Source organism: Doryrhamphus excisus, chromosome 8 (assembly GCF_030265055.1).
Source record: "Doryrhamphus excisus isolate RoL2022-K1 chromosome 8, RoL_Dexc_1.0, whole genome shotgun sequence".
NCBI classification, from domain to species: domain Eukaryota; kingdom Metazoa; phylum Chordata; class Actinopteri; order Syngnathiformes; family Syngnathidae; genus Doryrhamphus; species Doryrhamphus excisus.
This window is the reverse complement of record NC_080473.1, coordinates 2572628-2596273: the sequence shown is the minus strand read 5'-3', so window position 1 is coordinate 2596273 and position 23646 is coordinate 2572628. Positions and strand designations below refer to the sequence as shown.

The following is a 23646-nucleotide window of genomic DNA, read 5'->3' as shown; positions in this document are numbered from 1 at the left end:
CGGCCGCCTGCCATTTTATTGTTTCTGAAGGGAGGGGGATTTTTCCTCTTCTTCATCTTCTTCGGCTTTGGTCCGTTCTGTCCTCGTGCCCTCGTGATCGTCACAGCTCAGCCCCGCCTCTTTCTTAGCAAGAGAGAGAGCGCGTGTCCGTCTCCCGTCGATGGTGTCAGCACACCTTTTTGTGCGGCTGCCTCTCCTCCTTCCTGCTCCATCGCTCTCCCTGCGGCGGAGCGTGTCCCAGGCGAGGATGCGGACGCCTGTGGACGCCACCGCCTGCCCCACGCCTTCCTCGGCTCGTTCCTGCTAAAGAGCACCGGTAAAAGCGTGTTTGCGTTGGGAGGCGGGAAGAGGAGATGCTGCATGCGGCTGTGTGGATGTTGTTGCCGGGAGACGAGGATGCTGACCTAAATGTCTTAGTGATGTTGTCAGTGCGGGCGTGTGTGTGTGTGTGTGCGCATGCATGGGAATTCCTGCCGCCATGCTTGCTGGCACACACGTGTGCGACGACATGCGTCTGCTGTTTCGTGTGTGTGCCTTTGACCTTGTGACTTAGTGACTTAAGACATGCGTGTCTCCTAAATTGTGTTTTTGCCAAGCAAACACATTTAAACTTCTTTTTATTTTGCCACATTAACCTGCCAGGTTTAAGCCAATGAAAAGCATCAGAGCTAAACATTTTTACATTTGTTGAAATAGGAGCTTGCCAACATGTAAAAGCAGTCCAGCAGAAGAAAACAAACAATGCACTAAAAGTTGTAGACAAGCTAACGTCACAAACCCCAATATATGTCTCTGTCTTGTGATTATTACTATTATTATTACAGTTTTACATTCAAAACGATCCACATCCACCTTATGCCCATGCCCACTGTGTATGTGTGTGTGTATCTATTATGTAAGCTGTGACTAACCGGTCTTCTTCTTCCTGTGGTCCAGCTGGGGGACTGGGTGTGCGAGAAGATGCTGATGGCGAGGGACAGCAGCCACGACGAAACCCAGAAGCTTCACAAGAAATGGCTGAAGCACCAGGCCTTCATGGCCGAGCTGGCCCAGAATAAAGAATGGCTGGAGAAGATCGAACGGGTGAGTTTTGCTTTTTTTTTTTTTAAGGGGCGATTGCTAAGTGTTGCTAAAAACATGTAGCATGCCAGGTGGAGAGCGTGTGACACACCAGCATACCACTTCTATTTGACCACACATATCAATCCAGATTTTTTATGCTTACATTTATTTCTAGCAACATATGCTGTCATAGCTGTTTTGTAATTAAATGAAAATGAAAAAAATGAAAAAAACTACAAACATATATTTTATTTATTCATTCATTTTCTACCGCTTATCCTCACAAGGGTCGTGGGGGGGGTTGCTGGAGCCTATCCCAGCTGTCTTCGGGTGAGACGCGGGGTACACCCTGGACTGGTCATAACTCTGTCATAACAGAGAGGCGTGCTTGCTAAAAAAAAAAAAATCAACGTAATTAATTAAATACATTTGTTAGCGTGTTATTTTTGACAGCCCTAGGATGGATAAATAATAAATATTGACAAAATGATAGAGAATACAATTATACAATTATAGAGAATACAATGTGAAATAATTGTAAATGAGGTATGGATGGAATTTATTGTTGATGCAGACTACTCGTACATTCTTGCAAAATAGAATTGAATTGTGTTTCACACCTTCTTTAGCAAATTGCTGGCACTCGCAACTTTCTTTGGCCCCATGGTGGGTTGTTTGGTGGTTAACACTAGGTTAAAAAAATGTAGCAATTCAGCAAGACATCGCACAAAACAATACCGTACAGGACAGACGGACTAGTGTGGTACGTGTAATATTGTCCAAAATTCAAGGCCAAATTTCATTTTCCCCCCCACAGACAAATGTTTTTGTATTAGAACTGATGTTTCACACTATCTTACTCGGCTGCTGGATCAAATCTGCGGTGCTTAAGTTACGAGTTCGGAGTCCTCTCAACGTTATACGGCAAAAGGAGACCAGTCACGCGTGCACTCGGGCATCGTGCTGCACCGCGCTTCCTCTGCAGTGTGGAAGTGGGCAGGGTTGAAATTCAACTCCCCCGCTGGGAGCAGAGAGAGCGTCGAGCACGGCGATGCGTTCGCTCTCACGTGTGCACGCGAGCCGAGGCACACCATGACTTGCTTCAGGGGAGGAAGATTTTTAACAGACGTGTACTGTGGGAAAAAAAAAACACAAGTGGATCTGCAGCAGGATGAATTTATGGTCAATTCTGTCCTCAATGTTCTGCACTATGATGTTGTTGGTGCCTGTGATGAGCTCTCCAATCAGAGGAGGAGGAGGACAACGTCCTGATTCAAGGAGCAGCTTATTCACTTTTGCTTCTGATTGGGCCGCTTTTCACTGTCCTGGTTACGTCTCTTCTCTCAGCGAGGTCCTCTGAGATTCTCCGCACTATTTTTGTCCCTGTTGAAAAAGCTCTCGCCGCAGACAAGGACGCTTTGAAGCATGTTTGTCGGCCGGTGTTCACTAGTAAACAAGTCGATCTGGCTCCTCGACTGGCCTGCAGTCACTGAGCTGAGTCTCTTCTGTCCTGACGTCATCACTGGAGCTGTTGAATCATGGCAAGACTTGCCTTCTGCAGTAAGCAGCAGGGGGTACAACAACTACGTGCTCATGCTGTCATCCCTTGTTTATTGCCATTAATCAGTTAGTAAGAGTAGGAAGTAGGATTCCTTATTTATAAATATATTTGTAGAATCAAAAACCTGATTCCAACCTTCTAAGTACGTGTTTTAACATTATTAGAGCCCTCCAGACATGAAATAACACCCCTATAGTCACCTTTACACTGGTATTACCCAATATAGTAGGTGTAATAAGATAATATAAGACATAAATAGGACTCATGCTTGTGTGTCTTGCTGTAAATGTGTTCCAGTGCTAGTAGAGCTGAGTGGGGGGAGGCGGGGTCAGACATAAATGTGATGTTGTGCGTTCAGGGTTGAGTTTTAGCTTGGCATAGGCATGATTGCACCTGTTGTGAGATCAATAATTCCGGCAATGGAGTCTGGTGCTTGTGTGTCTCACCGAACATTTCAGTTACATCACAATTAGCGACCAGCGTAGAATACTACATATCATCACAACGCCTTCTGAATGCTTTGTATTTACATTTTAGTTTATGTAGCTGAATTTATGCTTGAAAAATGCTGAATTTAGGCAAAAACATTGCTTAAATATGCATGTGTTTAGACTAATAATAGGCTTTATTCACCCACGAAACAGCATGATTTATGAATGAATGTATTTGGAAAAACTGTGATAAAGCGAAGCTGTGAAATCGGAAGCGCAAATTGTACTCCTTTGTTTACTTTGTTGAATTCCCAGCGCCTCACGTTGTGTTGCCATGCCACAATATAGCCAATTCAGCTATGCCTTGGGAACACCAACCACGTCAGGGTCACTTTAAGGCCGACATCCAAATCCAGGGCGGAATTCCGAGTCTGGTATCTTCAGGAGCTTTTAGACTTTTGGAGGTTCCACTGTAGACTGTAGAGGTGTTCTTATATGAAGCGGCATACAAAAGCAGAACACGCACCCCCCTCAGTGCCTTAGGTGTCTCCAAGGAAACACCAGCGTCCTGCAGGACTCCACCTTTAGAGCTGGGATGTAGCATAAACGAATGAATGAATCTCGGGTGGAAGGAGACAGTTTTTCACACTCGGGGTAAATATTGACGCTGGAGCATCCTGGGCGACATTTGGAGCCGAACAGACGTCTGTTGCGATTAGACACACGCCAGTCTGGAACTGTTGGCGTCTGCCGGCCCATCTTAGCCAAGCTCTCGCGTGGTAATAGTTGCAAATGGACATGCTTGTATGCAGAGGAGCTGCTCAGGCTGTTTCGGTTTGAGCGTGGAGCCTGTGGGCTAAGCTGCAGCGGCCCACGCAGCCCTCCCACTCGCAGGACGCCTTTTTACAATAATTTACTTTCTTGTGCTTCCAAGCGAAGACTGTAGTTGGTTGCTGGCTGGCGTTATTATCTTCCGTTACATGGGTGATAAACGATGTCAACATAACGATACTTCAATTTGTTGCCATATTAATTATTAGACATTTTTAATGAGAAAAACCAAACACTGTCTGAGTGACATCATCCTTTTCTGGAGCCGTGAAAGGAGACAAATAGGAGGAACATTTGGTTGGGGGAAGGGAGCGACCTGGTGTGTGTGTGTGTGTGTGTGTGTGTGTGAGTGATATAATGGCACATTATCTGCACTCCCTTCCCCCCAATACCGTGGTCTTGTCCTCCTGTCTCTCTCTCTCTCTCACACACACACACACACACACACACACAGAGGTGTTGACAAACAAGGTCATCTGTCGTCTTTGTTTACATTAATTGATGATCATACAAGCTAATGGTGTATGTTCCATTGACAAGTTTGACAAAGCCATGTTTTGGTCCAGGAGGGCCAGCAGCTGATCCAGGAGAAGCCGGAGCTTAGCCAGATGGTCCGGAGGAAACTGGAGGAGATCCGGGACTGCTGGCAGGACCTGGAGAGCACCACGCAGGCCAAAGCTCAGCAGCTCTTCCAGGCCAACAAGGCCGACCTCCTAGTCCAGAGCTACCACAGCCTGGACCAGAGGCTGGGCCAGCTGGAGGGACAGCTGGCCTTCGTGGACCGAGGGCAGGACCTGAGCACCGTCAACAGGCAGTTGAAAAAACTGCAGGTGTGCACCACAGAAGAATTTTCATCAGAGGTCATCAGCATTGAGCATTTGGGGGCTGTAGTTAAACGAGCAGCCAGCAGATGGTGCACACGTTCATGTTCATTTCACCATTCTTGCTCTCCCACAGCATGCTTCCTTTCAGCTTCCTTTAGCAGGCTGCCATTAGCTGTGCTTTACCTCCTCCTCATCCTCACTCCATCCTGACAAGGGTACAGTAACCTTCACTATGTTTTTCTTTGGCCCTTATTTTGCCGCCATGCTCAACTCCCCACAGTACAACTTGCAATACGACAGCCATCCTCAGGGGCGGCGATACTGGGGGATATCATTCCATAAAGATGTCAATATCTCCTCGATCTATGTGATTTAAATCAGCACTCATGCTAAGGAAGTTAGCATTTCCTTGTTACTTGTTTCAGCATGGATGACAGATGCACGTGCTGCAACCCGTTGGTGTGGCATGTGACTATATTAGGTACAGTGGCACTATTTAACAAGGTTCTATGCACCTCCTCAGACCATGGAGTCCCAGATGGAGGAGTGGTACAAGGAGGTGGGGCAGCTGCAGGTGCAGGCCACCTCCATACCGCAGCAGACACAGGTCAAGGAGACGGTCGCTGAGCATCAAGCGGCGGTGGAGGCCCGCATGGTGCGCCTAATTGAGCCCCTGAAGGAGAGGAGACGCCTCCTGCTGGCGTCCAAGGAGGTGCACCAAGTTGGACGAGACCTGGAGGATGAAATGGTGAGTCCTGGTCTCGCTGGAAATGTGGACATGACAGCTCATACGTACATGTTATGATGTGTGATTGTCTTGCAGTTGTGGGTGCAGGAGCGTCTTCCACTGGCCATGAGTCAGGAGCACGGCTCCTCCCTGCAGTCGGTCCAGCAGCTCATGAAGAAGAACCAGGTAAGATCATCCAGATCGCCCTCAAAGTGCGCATAGGAGAAGTAAAGCATCACTCTTGTGTCATCAGACACTCCAGAGGGAGCTCCACGGCCACCAAGGGCGAGTAGATGAGGTCCTGGAGAGGGCGGGGATCATTGCGTCCATCCGCAGCCCAGAAGCCAACGTGATGAGGGCGGGCCACGAGCAGCTGGCCCAACTGTGGGCTTTACTCTGGGCCGAGACCGAGCGAAGGCAGCTGGTCCTGGATGCTATGTACCAGGCACAGCAGTACTACTTCGACACGGCCGAGGTGGAGGCCTGGCTGAGCGAGCAGGAGCTGCACATGATGAACGAGGAGAAGGGGAAGGTGAGTAGAACATCCCATCGTCACTTCCCGACCTCTCCAAATACGTATGTCCAATAATAACATCGCAAGGAACTAACCTCTTCCCCGTCTCCTTCATCTTGTTCCTTCCAGGATGAGCCGAGCACTTTACAGCTGCTGAAGAAGCATCTTGTCCTGGAGCAGACCATCGAAGACTATGCGGAGACCATCGGCCTGCTCTCTCAACAATGTCGGCAGCTGCTGGAGATAGGACACCCTGACTGGTTAGCTTACGCACGCAAATAAACACATACGTGTAAAATGTTATTACATATATTTTGTGTGACTCTCACGTTCTCAGCGAGCAGATCAGCAAGCGGCAGTCGCAGATCGACCGCCTGTATGTGTCGCTGAAGGACCTGGTGGAGGAGAGGAAGAGCCGCCTGGAGCAGCAGTACTGGCTCTACCAGCTCAACAGGGAGGTGGACGAGCTGGAGCAGTGGATCGCTCAAAGGGAGGTGGTGGCCAGCTCACCGGAACTGGGCCAAGACTTTGAGCACGTCACTGTAAGCATGGAGCCATCGTAAAATAATAATTCTCATATTATAATTAACACATTAGGCATCACTAGTGATTTTTTTGGCCTTTTTAATATTTTCAACGCTGTTTTTAGTACTTACTTTATTATTAAGTTCCTCCTTCTTTGTACCTTCAGCTGCTCCAGGAGAAGTTTACGGAGTTTGCCTCAGAGACGGGGAATGTGGGCCAGGAGCGAGTGACGGCCGTCAACCAGATGGTGGACGAGCTAATCGACTACGGCCACGCCGAGGCCGCCACCATCGCCGAGTGGAAGGATGGCGTCAACGAGTCCTGGGCCGACCTGCTGGAGCTGATGGAGACCCGGGCGCAGATGCTGGCCGCCTCGCACCAGCTGCACAAGTTCTTCTCCGACTGCAGAGAGGTCAGGAGGAGGATGAGTGTTGTTAATAACAAATTATCTGATTCGTTCTTAAACTAGGGGCTGCACGGAGGCCTCACAGCTAGGAGATCCGAGTTCAATTCCACCCTCTGCCATCTCTGTGTGGAGTTTGCATGTTCTCCATGTGCGTGCGTGGGTTTTTTCCGGGTACTCCGGTTTCCTCAGACATTCCAAAAACATGCTAGGTTAATTGGCGACTCCAAATTGTCCATAGGTATGAATGTGAGTGTGAATGGTTGTTTGTCTATATGTGCCCTGTGATTGGCTGGCTACCAGTCCAGGGTGTACCCCGCCTCTCGCCCAAAGACAGCTGGGATAGGCTCCAGCATGCCTGCGACCCTCGTGAGGATAAGCGGTAGAAAATGAATGAATGAGTTGTTAAACTGATTAGTTCTTAATTCTTCAGCCTCTGACACTCAGATTGCCATTTCTCCAGGTTCTGTGCCAGATAGCGGACAAGCATCGCAGGTTACCGGAGGTCCGCGGTCGTCAGAGCAGCACGTCCAACACCAGCTCGCTGCAGAGGCTCCTGCAGAGCTTCGAACAGGATATCCAGCTTCTGGTCACGCAGGTACAGCGGCTAAAAGTTCACACGCCTTCCCTCCTGGTGCTACTAAGTCGGCACCCCTCTGTGTCTCTTGTCAGGTACGCCAGCTGCAGGAGAGCGCCGCCCAGCTCAGGACGGTGTACGCGGGCGAGAAGGCAGAAGCCATCGCCTGCCGCGAGCACGAAGTCATGCAGTGCTGGAAGGAGCTGCTGACGTCCTGCGAGGAGTGTCGGGTGCAGATCACCACGGAGACGGACAAGCTGAGGTTCTTCAGCCTGGTCCGGGATCAGATCATGTGGATGGACTCTATCATCTGTCAGATCGGGACGGGAGAAAAGCCGAGGTAGATCTACAGTAACTCTGTATCCCTGATGATGTCTCTCATGAACTTCTTGAACATCTGCAGGGACGTGTCGTCTGTGGAGGTGTTGATGAACTATCACCAGAGTCTGAAGAGCGAGGTGGACGCTCGCAGTCAGAGCGTAATGGAATGTATCGAGATGGGGAAGACGCTTTTGGCAGCTCGAAACCCCGCAGCACAAGAGGTCAGAGATCAACACAAGTCCAACTGGGTCTTCATACAATATGTTACACATGTCAAACTCAGGCCGGGGGGCCAAATCTGGTCCGTGATGCAATTTCATCCGGCCTGTGGAAGTGTTTGGAAGATTGAATTGTGTTGTCCCACCTCATGGAGCTTATCAAAAGTGCTTACGTCAGCTGTTTTAAGCCATAAAAATGGCCACAAGACAGCAGAAGAGTGGACTGGTGGCCAGCCAATCACATGGCACATATAGACAAACAACCATTCACACTCACATTCATACCTATGGACAATTTGGAGTCACCAATTAACCTAGCATGTTTTTGGAATGTGGGAGGAAACCGATGTACCCGGAGAAAACCCACGCATGCACAGGGAGAACATGCAAAAATGCCACACAGAGATGCCCGAGGGTGGAATCGAACTCAGGTCTCCCAGCTGTGAGGCCTGCGAGCTAACCACTGGTCCGCCGTGCAGCCAAAAGGTTAAATTGTAAGTGAAATTTGAACGCAAGGACACACATGCACGCGTCCTGGGTCTTTCCCGAGGCCACCTACAGGTCGAATGTTCCCTGAACACCTCCCCAGGGAGGTGTCCGGAAGGCATCCTGACCAGATGCCCGAAACACCTCATCTGGCTCATCGCAGTGAGGGAGAGCGTCGGTTCTACTTTGAGTTTCTGACTTAATTTTTTTGTTTTCACATTGAAATTATATTTATTTTATGTGTGCCAGCAAGTCATGAAATAAAATATCTGTCCCCTGCGTAGGGGCGTGACAGAATATACTGGTGTGATGGTGACGTTGCTGATGTTGCCTGCAGATCAAGGAGAAGCTGGACAAGGTGGTTGCTAAGCAACACGAGCTGTCTGAGAAGTGGGACAAGCATTGGGAGGTCCTACAGCAATGTGAGCACACACTGCAGCCCACAACTACACACAGACACCCCCCCCCCCACCACCCAAACACTGACATCATCAATCATTAACCAAATAGTGACATGTCCACAACTTTGTGCATTTAACCGGTTGTCTCACGTTGTTGATGTTCTTGTTGTGATTTTAGTGCTGGAGGTGCATCAGTTCGCTCAGGAGGCGGTGGTGGCGGAGGCGTGGCTGACGGCGCAGGAGCCGCTGGTTAACAGCAACGAACTCGGGGCAAGCGTGGACGAGGTGGAGCAGCTGATACGACGACATGAAGCCTTTCGGAAAGCCGCCGCAACCTGGGAGGAGCGCTTCAGCTCACTGCGCCGCCTCACCACGGTATTACATTCAATGCGGAGGAAGGAGACACTTATAATTCACATGCTTGCGTACTTGTAGACTGACTAACTTAACTTTTTTTTTTACATAAAATTTAAGAGACAAAGGGGTCACTTCCATAAAAATTGTTCTGTGTATGTCGACATGCGTTGTATTGTTGTTAACTTCCTCATTATTGTCAAGCAGCGTCTGTCAAGATGCACAGTATCACACAATTTACACAGTAAATGTTTACAAAAGCTTTATTTTCAATGTAATGGAGACACACAAGGAGGCCAGCGTTGCAGCTCTGTTCGATAAATGTATAAAATATTGTAATGTCGGCGGAATGAGGATGAGGCAGGATGACTGTGCAAAACTCAGCCTTTTATTGGCTGTACATCTTATAGCAAGAAGTGACTCAGCAGCTCTTCTTCTCTCTTGGGCTGGCTCTAACGATCAGGAAACACCGCTGCCCCCTATAGCTCAAACCCTGAATCACAGCTCAGAACCATACACAATACTCCTGTCGCTGCAATATAATAAAATAAAAATAAAAATAGAAAACAAATGAAAATATGCTCAAATAGAAGAAAAACTGTGTCCTTGTGTCTCAATTAGGTGACAATATTTTTACTTTGTACAATGAAAATAATATAAGACAATATATTTTAATCTAGCCTGAACGGTGTTCGAGTGGTTAACGTGCATGCCACACAGCTAGGAGACCTGAGTTCGATTCCACGCTCTGCCATCTCTGTGTGGAGTTTGCATGTTCTCCCCGTGCATGCGTGGGTTTTCTCCGGATACGCCGGTTTCCTCCCACATTCCAAAAACATGCTAGGTTAATTGGCGACTCCAAATTGTCCATAGGTATGAATGTGAGTGTGAATGGTTGTTTGTCTATATGTGCCCTATGATTGGCTGGCGACCAGTCCAGGGTGTACCCCGCCTCTCGCCCAAAGACAGCTGGGATAGGCTCCAGCACCCCCGCGACCCTCGTGAGGATAAGCGGTAGAAAATGAATGAATGAATGAATGAATATATTTTAATCTAGCCTGAACGGTGTTCGAGTGGTTAACGTGCATGCCACACAGCTAGGAGACCTGAGTTCGATTCCACGCTCTGCCATCTCTGTGTGGAGTTTGCATGTTCTCCCCGTGCATGCGTGGGTTTTCTCCGGGTACTCCGGTTTCCTCCCACATTCCAAAAACATGCTAGGTTAATTGGCGACTCCAAATTGTCCATAGGTATGAATGTGAGTGTGAATGGTTGTTTGTCCATATGTGCCCTGTGATTGGCTGGCCACCAGTCCAGGTTGTACCCCGCCTCTCGCCTGAAGACAGCTGGGATAGGCTCCAGCATGCCTGCGACCCTCATGGGGATAAGCAGTAAAAAATGAATGAATGAATGAATATTTCAATCTACTCATATAATTTATACTGTTACACTGCTCTGCACTCTGTGCATATATTACCGGCCCCGCCTCCACCCACCGAGACAGGTCTTCAGGGAAAGTCACAAGTAAATGTGCAAGCAATAGTTAATTTGGATTTCGCCAAAAGCCGAGATAAGCAGGTTCCTACTACATTTCAGAGCAAAATCTGAGATCCATGCAAGCTTCTCTGGTTCTTAGTTAATAGTTCAAGCCACCCGCAGGTAGATGTTAACAGGGTTCTGGTTGTCTGCACAGGTGGAGAAGCTGAAAGCGGAGCAAAGCAAGCAGCCAGCAACCCCTTTACTGGGTCGTAAAGTCTTCCTGGACCCGCAAGATGCCTCACCTGCCCCCTCCACCCTCCCACGCCTCCCACTCTCCCCCGTCATGAGACAGACCATCTATGAACAAAACGAGGCCAGCACCCCGCCTTCACCCTCGCCTGCAACACCCACACCCTCCCCTTCAGCCGCCGCCCGTCGACTGAGCTCCACGGGGACCAGCTACTTGCCTGTGATGAATGGCAGCGGTTATCGTCACAGCCTGGAGGCACGTCACAGGGGCATGGCAGGTGTGGCTGCAGGGCTCCGCCAACCCGCTCCTTCCTCCATTTTGTCCGTCGCCACAGCCGCCATGTTGGTTTCGGCCAATCAGGTGCGGGAAAGCACCAGCAAGGTTCGCCTTCAGCCGGCAGCAGAGGTGGATGCAAAACTGTCTCCGTATCTACGGCAACCCAAAATCAAACACCTGGATGACGCGGTGACGCCGCTGGTAGTTGCCAGCAGGCTGGAGAAGGCCAGGGAGAAAGGCCGGGAGATGATGACCGAGAGAGCCGAGGTGGCCGTTATGGCTGAGGTGGTTCTCCAAGAGCCAAACAGGGACAGGCTCCACGGAGAACCTGCCAGAGGGCACCATCCCTCCAGGACTAACCCTGAGCCGCAGGTCCAGACTCACACCTCTCACAAGGAGCACAGGTTGGAACGCCAGCTGTCCAGCGAGCAGCTGATTCAAGCTCGCAGGGATGAGCTTCCTCAGGAGGTTTGGCGGGAACATGCAGAGCGGCGGGAGAGGCGGACTCTGGAGAGGCAGACGTCCAGCGAGCAGGAGGGCCACGGGAGCCTCGATGGACGAAGGAGGGACCGACACCGGCTGGAGAGGCAGGAGTCCAGTGAGCACGACACCGGGAAGGAACATTCTGACAGACGCTCAGGGGGAGGGTGAGATGTTTAATGCCGCCCATGCTTCTTAATGTCCACTAATCCATCCTGTCCAGTTCAGTTTGGAAGTCTGAACTTTCATCGTGGAACATTTAATTCACTGCTAACTGCTTTTTTTGCACAGAGAAAGGAGAGCCACCATGGCAGAAATAGTGGAGCAGCTTCAGGAGAGAGAAGCAGCACAGGTTGGAGATTTCTGCAATTTTGATGTGCACTTTTAATGTACGTAAATATCTTCACCTTGCTGACTCCACCCCCTCCAGGCCCGAGGCGAGGTGCCCCGCCTACCCAACGGCCTACCAGAGAAGTCTTCCCGTCCCGATCGGCCTCGAGCTCGGGACAGACCCAAACCGCGGCGCCGACCGCGGCCCAAAGAGGCGGGCGACGCAACACGGCGATCCCGATCGGCTCCCGCCCAGAGCGGCCCGGCGGTCCTGCAGCCGCCGACCCACAGCGCTCACCACGAGGGCTTCCTCTTCCGCAAGCTGGACATCGAGAGTCTGAAGAAGAGCACCAACAGGTGGGTCTTCTGCGTCCTGATGCCAGCAGCACATCTGCATGATGCAAGGTGTTTACCGCACTGGTTAAGTCATTTGAAGTAATGATTGCACTAGCTGCCTCCTCCGGAGAGAACCAACAGTCTTGTGGCTCGGCTGACCTAACGCACACGCAAAAAAAGCTCCCACCATGCACCTTATGGCCTCGATGCATGGACCAAATGTCTTCCCCGGACATTCCCTGAAATGTGCATGGAAGCAGGGGTGTCCGTGTTTGGAGTAGGACCACCTTGATGACGGTTCACAGTTTTTACAGTTGTCCTTTAACCAAACTTTTTTGCTGTCTGCTTCCATCCTCGCTTCTGCTGGCTGCTGCCCCCCCCCACCTCCATCACCCCTAAGGTAAGTCCTATTTAAGCTCCGCTTACTTTTCCCCGCTCGAGCTGTGTGTAGTCCCCCCGCCCCGCACGTCCTCCCTTTCCCTCCCTTGGCGTCCGTCTTGTGTTTGTTTAGCAGTGTGTTTTCTCCTCCTCCCTTCTTGGTGTTGGTCCTTCTCGCCCACCTACCTGTAAGCTCAGGTGAGTGAGGTGTTAGCTTAGCAGCGGCTACACTGCAGCGCCCCCTAACTCCTCGCGTCTCCACCCCCCTCCTCCTTCCCTCTCACCTGACCCCCGACCCCTACCCACAACTCCTCCCACCCGGTCTTCTCGCACCTTAGCAGGTCCTGGGTCAACTTGTACTGCGTGCTGAACAAAGGAGAGTTGGGCTTCTACAAGGACGCCAAGAACACCACCACGGCATACAACAACGAGCCGCTGCTCAACCTGGCCCAGTGTCACTGTGACGTCACCAATGGATACAAGAAGAAGAAGAACGTCTTCACTCTCAAGTACGACCTGTTTGTTCTTACTCACATGTTAATATGCTCGTATTAGACTTGAAAAATGGTCTCAGAAAATGGTCCAGGTGGTCAAGACAGTCTTTAAGGACTCTTCACTTGGACCAAAAGGCTCCAAAGACCATTCAGTTGGTCGATGAAGCATCTAAAGACTTGTCAGTTCCAAAGTCTTTTAAGACTTTTCAACTGATCCAAAGTCTCAGAACACTGCCCAGTTAGTCTAAAAAGGATCCAAAGACTCTTTACATGGACCAGAAAGGTTCCATCGACTCTTCACTTGGACAAAAAAAGTCTTGAAAAACTATTCGGCTGGCCCAAAATTGTATTAACAACTGTTCAACCGTCCAAAAGATTTTAAAGATGCTCCAGGTGCTGCTTATCTGAATCATCTCCAGTTGCGTTTCAAAAGCGTAGACGTGGTCCAAAAAGTCTTTTGAAACTTTCAGTTGGTTTCCTAAAGTTTCCTAAAGATTCTTCTCTTGGTTTAAATAATTCTGTTAAGAGTTTTCAATTGGTCCAGAAAAGTTCCAAAGACTGTCGAGTTGGTCCAAACAGTCTCTCAAGGTTCTCCAAATATCCCAAGGTCTGCCCAAGACCGTCGAGCTGTTCCAGTGAGGTTCTCAAGACTCTGCAACTGGTCCAAAAGTCCTTTCAGTTTATCCAAAAAGTTTTCAAGACTTATCAATTGGTCTAAAACGTTCCTAAAGAGGCTTCACTTGGTCTCAAAAAGGTCTGTGAAGACTCTTCAGTTGGTCCCTTCAGTCTCTAAAGACTGAAAACGGTCAAAAGAGTATCCATCTGATCCACAATGTTTTTAAAGACTCTTCAAATTGAATTCGTCTGAAAGAAAGAGTCTGTAACTGGTCTTAAGATTGTTTAGATGTTCCGGCAAACTCTGCAGTTTGTCCAAAAGTCTCTAAAAACCTTTCAGTTCATGCAAAAGGTTTTTCAAAACTCTGAAGTCAGTTGATTCCTAAAGTCCCTAAAGACTCTACCCTTGGAACAAAAATATCTGAAGTCCTTTCAGTCTTTTAAGTCTTCAATTGGTCGAAGCTGTTTCTAAAGCTTCTTCACTTGGTTTGAAAATATTTGCAAAAATGGTCAAAAGACGATCCATCTGACCCACAATGTTTTTAAAGACTGAAAGACTCTACAACTAGCCTAAAGATTGTCTGGCTGTTCCAGTGAGACGGTCTAAAGTCTGTCATGAGCTTTCAGTTTATCCAAAAAGTCTTAAAAGACTCTTCAGTCTGTCTTAAAAAGTCTGTAAAGACTCATCAGTTGGTTTAAAGTTTACAAAGACGCTGTACAACTGCTTCAAATGTGGACCAGAAACATTCCTACAGTCCCTAACAATTCTTCCGTTGGACCAAAAAGTCTTTAAAGACTTTTCACTTAGTTTGAGTAAGTCTGTAAAGACTCCTCAGTTGGTAAAAAAAAAAGTTCAAGAGACTGTCAAGTTGGTCCAAACAGTCTCTAAAAACTCTCCAACTAGTCCAATGTCTACAAAGATTGGTTCAAGAGGTGTTTTCAGTTGGTCCAATGAGTCTTTCAAGTTTCTGTAACTCACCCAAAATATTGTATTGTGTGTGATGTGAACTGTACAATGTAAACCACGCTGACACGAGCGTCCTCTGCTGTGGTCACAGGACGAAGGACGGCAGCGAGTTCTTGTTCCACGCAAAGGACGAGGTAGGACATTCTTGACATTACGCATTCATCGCTGGACGTGACCTTTTGTAACCTGTGACCTGTGTGTGGGTGCGTCAGGAGGACCTGAAGACGTGGGTGAGCAACATCAGCAGCAGCATCAGTGAGCATCAGGAGATCGCCAAGTGGGGCATGCCTCAAGCAACTACCTCATCCACCGACGAGGGCACGCGCCGCGACGGCAGCAAGGCCGGTTCAGAGCGCGGCGGCGAGCGCTCGGATCGGGCCGACCGCATTGAGCGGGCTGAGCGGGACAAGGAGAAAGAGAAGGAGAAGGACAGAGGGCGGGAGAAGGACAGAGGTGAGAGGTCAGACCGGGGCGGCAAGGCGGAGACAAAGCGCTCCGAGAAGAGCAGCAAGAAAAAATGACGACCTGACTGGTTGAAGCGCCACATGCCCCGTCCCCTTTTTGCTCCCACCTATGTGGATGGAAACTGAAGTGCGGGAAGGAAGAACTCAACTTACTCCTTCTTCTCTTCCTGCCTCGCCACGAGGCTCTGCCCCCTGTTGGCCGCCCGGGGAAGTGCGGAGGAAGCCGATCGCTGTCAGCGAGATAGAAGCTAAAGTAGCTTGCGCTGTCCCATCATTGTTTGTGTGTATGTGTTTTAGTAGAGAAAGCCCACTATGCCAAACTGAATGATTGGATAAATGCTAACATGCTTCTCCTGTTTGACTGTTATCACAACGACTGCTTGTTTTCAATCACACACCCCCCCTTTCTCTTGATTTTATCATGCCCTCGAATCAGTGGAATCATTTCAACGGGCTATCTTAACCGAAATCTTGTTTGTGCGTCTGTCATAGCTCTCAGGTTTCTTACACTGCTGTCATGCTTCACGTGTTCAAACGTCTTCCAGGCACGTGTGAGCATCAGCGGAGAGGTCGCGACCCAATGTCTGCAACGAGCGTAAAGGTGAACATGAGCGTGAGTTGAATGAGTGAACGTGAACGGGTTCATCATTTACACCGCAATCACAACCGGAACGGCTTCGGCTGTCACGCCTTGTGACATTGTATGTCAGACAGTGAGGAATCAAGTGTCCCGGTCTAAAGGCGTGGAGCTAATGTGGCTAAAGTGCAAATAAAGAACGCAAACAGTTGCACTCCTCCAGTTATTATATATTATATATATATATATGTGTGTATGTATGTATGTGTGTGTGTATATATATATATATATATATATATATATATATATATATATATATATATATATATATATATATATATATATATATATATATATATATATATATATATAATATTATGTACTATGCTAAACTACTCAAAAATTTTTAGGGCAATGTTAGCTAGTAAGCTAATACAAATAAGGGATGCCCAAAATCAACATGGCACCTTTCAGGTCACTGTGACTTTCTGGGGAAAAAAGAAGTGTGGGCGTTCATTTACAACTTGAACATTATCATTCTTATCTTTTTTTTAAAAATAGTTTTTATGACTTTTCACACATGTTACGCGTATGAATTGTGAACGCCAGATGGATGCTATCATTTTTCATGCATGTCCGCCACACCTAGCAACGTGAGCGAGGTGAAAATGTCGAAAGAATGAGAAAATGTTTAACGATGCAATGCTCTGATGTCACATTTGGACGCCTCCAACCTCAAAACAGACTGTACATGAAAAAGCAGCTTAATTTTTGTTGTTTTCCTGTGGGTCTCGGTGTGGAAAGCTGAGATGGAATGACAAATAAAATACATTTTGGTTTATCAGTACAACTCTGTGTCTTACTGTGTTTATATTTGATACGACCTGTATTGGAAGTATGATTTATTTGTGTCAGACATGCTTTACAAGTTCATGACATTAAGACAATTTAACCCTCCGAAAAGGGTTATGGCAGGGGTTTCAAACTCAATTTACTTGGGTGCCACTGGAGCTAGGGTCTGGGTGAGACTGGGCCGCATCAGGTTTTCCAAAAAAAAAACAAAAAAAGGCATTTATTAAAAACAAAAAAATTTTAAAAACTTCGCTTTGGTTCCAATTTTCTACAAGAAAAGCTCTGATAAAACATTCGACTGTTCTCAAATATCTTAATTTTTATTTTTCTACACAAAATAAAATGAAAAATAAAAAACAAATCAAGAATAAAGAAAATCAATCAATCAGTAATAAATAAACAAATATAATAATAATAATAATAAAACGGCAAATAATAAAAACTTAAGAAACCACATATAGTTGGTGGGTAGACAAATGATTTTTTTCAGATTAAAATTAACAAAGCATTATTAGAGCCCTGTAGACATGACAAAACACGACTATAGTCACATTTATACTCTTTTTATTTATAACATATTGCGCAACTGCAGGGTCTTGAGACACATGCTAACTCGCAAACTAGAGAGCTAGCGACCTAAACGGTAGCCTTCAAGTTATTTCCTTTGAACTTGAATAGCCAAAAACTTACCACTTCCACACGGATAGGGAGGATAACTATTAACAGTTATTTAACCTTTAACATGAACATTAATCAAACGTAATAATTTTTTCTGGGCACATGATACCATACAGCATCCATATCAAACTTGCGCGGGCCGCACTAACATTAAACTTTCATATCAAGGCGGGGGCCTCAAACTAGTGTCCTGCGGGCCACATTTGGCCCACGGGCCGCGTGCTTGATTTAGCATGCTTACATTGTGATACCGAGTAAGTAAAATAAAAACGCTAGGTTTCAGAGAGTTTTTTGTAACACAAGCTAACTGTGAAGCCAGACTTCCTGATATGGGCGTGTCAAGGTTTAGGCCTGCCCTTTTCCCCGACTCTGCAGGTATGTCTTGGGAGTGTTACCAATCATAGCAGAGTGGGCGTGCCCGGAGGCGGGCCGTGAGTGGAATGAATTAAAACAGACCGTTTCGGAGATCCAAGGAAATACAGCTGGAATAGTCATGTGTGTGCAAATCGTGTGTATCGTGTGTAGCTGCTCTATAGGAGTCCACAACAAATGATACAGGTCCCATTTGACCAAAGTGATTCTCCTGTCCGAAAGATGGCGGCAGCGAGACCTTCATGGTCACAATTGTGCTTTAAAAACAAAACCGAAGAAGTCACCGGAAGCGGAAATGTATTGCGGAGTCTTTTCCGAGGCGTACAGTCCGCCATTGTTAAGTATAAATCTACCGTGATCATAACACGAAAGAAAACTGCTGTTTTGTTCCATCCTATTCAAGTTTTTTTCGAAGCACACACACTTACACCTGATCGGCGATTTTGTGCTCCTTGAGGAGAAACATGGAGGCGACCTTCGCCGGCGAAGTGGCGTCGATGGTAGAGATGGCCTTCCAGGCCACCGTGTCAGTCTTCAGGGATGTGTGGGCCAAAGAGGTGCCAGACTCGGAGTGGGAAGACGCCAAGCTCGGGGACGACATCCAGGAGATCGAGAGAGGTCTGTTGCTGCAGATCCAGACCGTGTTCGCGGAGTTCTCCTCCACCTTGTTCGAGGAGAACGAGGCTTTGAAGGCCAAAGTGGAGCAATTGGAGGACATGGTCCAGACGAAGGCCGGCCAGCTGGAGCAAGATCTGCAGGTGCGAGTGGGACAGTTGGGCAAAGACATGGAGCAGCTGGAGAAGGAGCTGCAAGAAGCAAAGCCTGCTGCTCACGTCATGCTGCATGACCAGACCCTGCAAGGTTGCACTAAAATATCTACTAGGTCCTAAAACATAGTTTTATTACTGTGTATTTTTCATTTACATACGTTTTTAAATATTGTTAGTACAATTTCTAACGTTTTATGTGTTTATAATGTGTGGTAGTATTTCTTTTTACAATTTGTGTCAAAGAAAGTTAAATGAAACATTGGTTCTAAGCCCCGCCCCTTTGACAGACCACCAGTCCGCACTCACCTTTGTGAGCCGGGGTAGCGGCACTCCTACAATGATACTGCTGGGAGACGGAGGTACCCAGGATGAACCGCTTGCGTCTCCCACCGACGGCCACACGCAGCTCATCCTTCCACCTGCAGCCTCGCCCGGAAACACGGCCCATGATGGCCCCGGTTCTGATTGCGGTTCCGTCAACACGGACGACATGCCACCCGAGCAGGTTTGCTGTCTTTGTGCTCTCGATTGGTCCGTTTTGCTGTCATTGCCTGTAAGTTGTTTGCTCTTTAGACAATTAAGGGCCGTGTGTTGACTCAGTGACAGTCGATAGCTGTACTGTGACTACTCTAAAGTATATACTGTCTGTACTTTTGGGGTCTGACAAGATTTTCTGAAGCTGAAACATAAGAGCTATACTCACCTTTGTCAGATACTCTCCATTGTACTTGATTGTACTTTTTGTTTGCGTGGCAGTGCTCTACGGATGAGGCATCTTCAAGAAGAGCAAGAAGGAAGGTCAGCATCAAAGTTGAACAAGGTACCTTTTGATAGTAGTAGGAATTTTACCACCATTTTTTAGGAGAAATAGCCTTTTTAATAGTAGGCTTGTGTGATTATGAAAAATGTTAAAATGCAATGTTTTATCGTGGTTCTTTTTTGTACAGTGGATGCCTGTTTTCACAGGATTTGTTTTTGTTTTTTTTTACTTTATTTTTTAAATTTTTCTTTTTAAACAAAACGTCAACATTAATGCAAACAAACCCAAAACAAAAAGTAGGCAATGGACATACACAGTTTACAAGTTAGGATATCACATTCCTTGTCATGGTGTAATTTGAGTCGTTTCCTTGGTTTCTGTCCGTGAACAGTGTCTACTTCATCCATTTTTCTCCACATATGTCTTCTTCAGTCCTCAATCTATGTGTTAATAGTTCCATATCGTGTATTGTATTCATCACACAAAGCCAGTCCTCCAGTACCGGGGGTCTTGGATTAAGCCATTTTTTGGTAATGGCTTTTTTTTTTTTTTTACATGCTACCAACATGATTTCATATAAATATATCTTCCCTTAACACAAGGTCTCCCACCAGGTGGCGCATGTACAATGTCTGCAGGATTTGTTTTTTGCCAAAAAAGTATGTTTTTTTTCTCCCCCAACAAAGCATCTGCATGTTGGGTGACTCCTGTGAAGAATGGGTAGTGGTTCATTCAGATTTGGGGCACTATAGGCAGATTTTGGCTCAGGAATCCTGTAATCATCTTTAGGATGTGTGTATTATTTGTGTGTAAGAACGCACATTGAAGCACTGTGTGCCCTGTGCTGATGAGGCGTTCCAGCGCACTGCGTACTGCAAACTGTTTTGTGTGCTTTTTAAAAAATACTGTTGCAAAATAAGCCACCATGACACTAAAGAAAGAGAGAATTCAAGAAAGATTACGGTTAAAACAGCATTGTAGGTTCCTAGTGACACACTTTGCAGGAAGAATGGTTTATGGGAGACGCATAACAGAAAGTGATGATTGTATTTCTCTCTCAGTGTCTCCTGAAAGAAGCATAGATGAGATGAATTCTGATCAAGTGGAAGGACGGAGGCTAAGGAAGAAGGAGCCTCGGCCCATCAAGAGGTTCTTCTGTGACGAGTGCGACGCCGCCTACTACTGGAAAGCCGACTTGAAGAAGCACACGGCGCTCCACAAGAGGCCTTTCCCGTGCGAGCAGTGCGGACAGAGCTTTCTGGACAAGAAGTCTCTGGAGAATCACCTCCTGCGTCACGAGGAGTCAAAGACACCGCTACCCTTCCCGTGCCCGCTGTGCAAGCGTTCGTATCGTCAGGAGCAATCGCTGCAGAACCACCTCAAGCGCCACCAGCGCCTCCAGCAGCCCAAGCCCTTCGCCTGCGAGCAATGCGGCAAGACTTTCCGCATCGAGCAGTCGCTGGAGAATCACCTGCTTCGCCACGAGAAGTGGAAGCAGATGCTGAAGTGTCATCTGTGCGACAAGGTGTGCAAGACCCCGGTTCAGCTGCGAGGTCACATGGTGGTCCACTCAGAGGATCGCCCCTTCAGCTGCGCCACCTGTGGCAAGGAGTTCAAGAGCAAGGACACGCTGCGATTCCACCAAATGGTCCATACCAGCGCAAAGAAGTACAAATGTCCCGACTGCGATGAGACCTTCAAGTACGCCCACTCGCTGACCGTGCACAAAAGGAAGCACACCGGCATCACGCCCTTCGTGTGCGAGGTGTGCAACCGCTCCTACCGCACGGGCACGGCGCTCAAACGCCATAGCATGGTGCACACAGGTGAGAAGCCCTTCACCTGCCACGTCTGCGGCGCCAGGTTCAGCCTCAACAACAACCTGAAGAGACACCTGCGCATCCACACGGGCGAGAAGCCCTTCAGCTGCCAGGACTGCGGGAAGAGCTTCTCTGACAACAACAAGCTCAAGACTCACATGCTGGTGCACGGCGCCAGGAAGCCTTTCATGTGCGACCTGTGCGGCAAGACCTTCCTCTTTAACTGTCGCCTGCAGATCCACCAGAAGTACGTGCACGCCGACGGCAAGCCCAAGATGTTCCCGGCCAAGCAACGGAGCAAGCTGCTGGTCAAGCCTTTCAGCTGTAAGATCTGCATGAGCAGCTTCAGCGCCGCCTGCTCGCTCAAACTGCACGAGAAAGGCCACAGCGAGCACAAGGAGTTCAACTGCGGCCTGTGTGAGAAGTCCTTCCACAACAAGTACTCCTTTCGCTACCACCAGAGGAGCCACCTGGGAGAGAAGCCCTTTGTGTGCGACGTGTGCGGGAAGGGCTTCTTCCAGGCCGGAAGCCTCAAGCAACACGAGCGCATCCACACGGGAGAGAAGCCCTATAAGTGCGACCAGTGCGGGAAGGCCTTCCGGACGGACGGGAACTTCTACCGACACATGCGCATCCACACGGGGGAGAAACCCTTCGAGTGCACCTTCTGTCAGAGGAAGTTCCACCAGTCTAACCAGCTTAAGTCCCACCTGCAAGTCCACACGGGCCAGAAGCTCTACTCCTGCCAGCAGTGTGGACGCGGCTTCTCTGACTCACGACAGCTGAAGAAGCACAGCTGCGCCACATCGTAGGCCGTTTGAGGACCATCCAGTCCTCCAGCAATTTGGAGATGAACGCTGCCTCATCCATTCTGCTAAACAAGAACGTGTCCAAACACTAACGGTGCATTTACTTTGATCAGATATATACAGCATTTCTGTGTCAACTCATGCATTTATGTTGTTCAAGGCTATACTCATGCAAAATCTTTCATCCCAAAGTTACATGGCCTATTATATCTGAATGAATTATATTGTCATCACTGACATATTTCTCAAATGACAAAAATCTCCTATTTTCTTAAACTACTTACTAATTATGAATTGCAATATATTTACGTGTTTTTTTTTCAAGCATTTTCTGTATGTTTTTTGTTGAGTGTGTTTCAGTTCGCCTTTTATTGTGCAGTGTCTTGCTGCTCTTCCTAAGAATTTTGAAGACAAAACAGGTTTTATTTTGAAGTCAGTTCCGTGTGGCATGCACTTCCGGGTGTGGTATTCGTTAGCGAGCGGCCGGAAAACAGAAGTCCGACTCTGCTCTCTTTTGTTATGACAGGCAGCTTGCAATAAATTTGATGCCAAAATGTCACAAGGTTTGGTATTTTATACACAAACGAAATCCATTTTGGAAACTGTTATTCACAGTTCAATGGATTTAAGCGGACATAAAAACGAAGACAGTTGCACGCAGCGATCAAGTTTGAGAGTGAAGGTAAAGCGTTTAAATTATGTTATTGGGTACCTTTCATCGTGAAGACATCGATTGTTGCTGTTAAGGGTGTCAGATATGTTTTGAAGTTGTACAGAGATATTACATTAGAAAGAGACTGGACTTTGCTAATAGAAACGTTCCTGCCCAAGATGGCGCCTGGTCGTGTCGCCAGACTAACAAAAGTTACCGTGGCGAAATGAGGTAACCTTCACGTTCGTTATTTAATTTAGCACTTAGTGTGGCGGGTTCTCTTCGAATAAACTGTTTGTTGAGGATTTGTTTCTTTAATTAAATGAGATTTTATGACAAGCAACGGCTGTTAGCACCGAGTGTCACATAACGTTAGCGCCATCTAAGGGCGTGGAGGTCCACGGTTTTATGTTTTATATCAAATTTACGTTGTACTTGAAATTTCTCAAGATAATTCAACGATTTTGTGATTTTGCCTTTAATTTATGGATCACCATTTAATGAGAATAAAACACACAATTTAACAAATATGCAAAAAAGAAAAGCAAAAACAACTACTGGCTAATTAACTAAAACTATTGGTCCAAAAACTTTTTCTCTTAGTTTTATAGTAATACATAACTGTACAAATAGAAAAAAACTCAGATATCAGTGAAAATACACAGAAGAGAACTGAAAATATATAAATATCATCATGAATCAACCCAATACTATCCATATTTGGATACCCCTAAACAATGTGGCATGCTAGCATATCATAGAATCAAAAGGCAAAAAACTAAAATGGGATTAATTTTTTTTGTAGCCAGGATTGGACAAAGTGGTGGACATGTTGGCTCAGGAGGCCAGCAGAAAGATCAGCGCTATTTTCCAGCAGCTGTTTGCGGCCGAGAACAAGGAGAAGTTGGCATTGAAGGACAAAGTGTGCCAGCTGGAGCACAAGCTTAAGACTGCGACGGACAACTTTGACAACGCTAGAACGTGGCGAGAAAATGTGATGAATGGATGCCCCGTGTTGAACGAGCAGACTGGATGGATCTTCACCTTGAAGC

The 23646-nt window shown here is 47.4% G+C and overlaps 2 protein-coding genes across 4 annotated transcripts in view; both read left to right on the top strand.

Annotated features, from left to right (window-relative positions):
• Positions 1-16148, top strand: part of LOC131135042 (spectrin beta chain, non-erythrocytic 4-like) — a 34928-nt gene extending 18780 nt beyond the window's left edge. Inside the window, exons 1-20 of one of the 3 annotated variants that reach the window (XM_058080838.1) lie at positions 106-316; positions 937-1083; positions 4452-4715; positions 5233-5457; positions 5533-5622; positions 5690-5968; positions 6080-6210; positions 6288-6492; positions 6642-6887; positions 7342-7476; positions 7551-7795; positions 7859-7997; positions 8818-8902; positions 9060-9256; positions 10929-11887; positions 12012-12072; positions 12151-12407; positions 13103-13273; positions 14932-14974; positions 15053-16148. In XM_058080838.1, coding sequence (XP_057936821.1) covers positions 961-1083; positions 4452-4715; positions 5233-5457; positions 5533-5622; positions 5690-5968; positions 6080-6210; positions 6288-6492; positions 6642-6887; positions 7342-7476; positions 7551-7795; positions 7859-7997; positions 8818-8902; positions 9060-9256; positions 10929-11887; positions 12012-12072; positions 12151-12407; positions 13103-13273; positions 14932-14974; positions 15053-15361 — 4164 coding nt within the window. In that variant the 5' untranslated portion in view covers positions 106-316; positions 937-960 and the 3' untranslated portion in view covers positions 15362-16148. Of the gene's footprint in view, positions 1-105; positions 317-936; positions 1084-4451; positions 4716-5232; positions 5458-5532; positions 5623-5689; positions 5969-6079; positions 6211-6287; positions 6493-6641; positions 6888-7341; positions 7477-7550; positions 7796-7858; positions 7998-8817; positions 8903-9059; positions 9257-10928; positions 11888-12011; positions 12073-12150; positions 12408-13102; positions 13274-14931; positions 14975-15052 lie in introns of those variants that run through there. The other 2 variants (XM_058080837.1, XM_058080839.1) reach the window with 2 other exon arrangements.
• Positions 16149-18048: 1900 nt separating this feature from the next.
• On the top strand, positions 18049-23547 carry LOC131135045 (zinc finger protein 665-like). The gene is made up of 5 exons (XM_058080848.1): positions 18049-18644; positions 18841-19058; positions 19310-19373; positions 20375-22624; positions 23400-23547. The coding sequence occupies exons 1-4, from the start codon at positions 18248-18250 to the stop codon at positions 21943-21945; spliced, it is 2250 nt and encodes a 749-aa protein (XP_057936831.1). The 5' UTR covers positions 18049-18247; the 3' UTR covers positions 21946-22624; positions 23400-23547.
• The last annotated feature ends 99 nt before the right edge of the window (positions 23548-23646 follow it).

Bases quoted from the DNA above. Each gene is read 5' to 3' on its own strand.
- LOC131135045 (XM_058080848.1), top strand. From the start codon at position 18,248: ATGGAGGCGACCTTCGCCGGCGAAGTGGCGTCGATGGTAGAGATGGCC. The intron at 18,645-18,840 runs GTTGCACTAAAA...CCCCTTTGACAG, and splicing joins GCATGACCAGACCCTGCAAG to ACCACCAGTCCGCACTCACC. The intron at 19,374-20,374 runs GTACCTTTTGAT...TTTCTCTCTCAG, and splicing joins CAGCATCAAAGTTGAACAAG to TGTCTCCTGAAAGAAGCATA.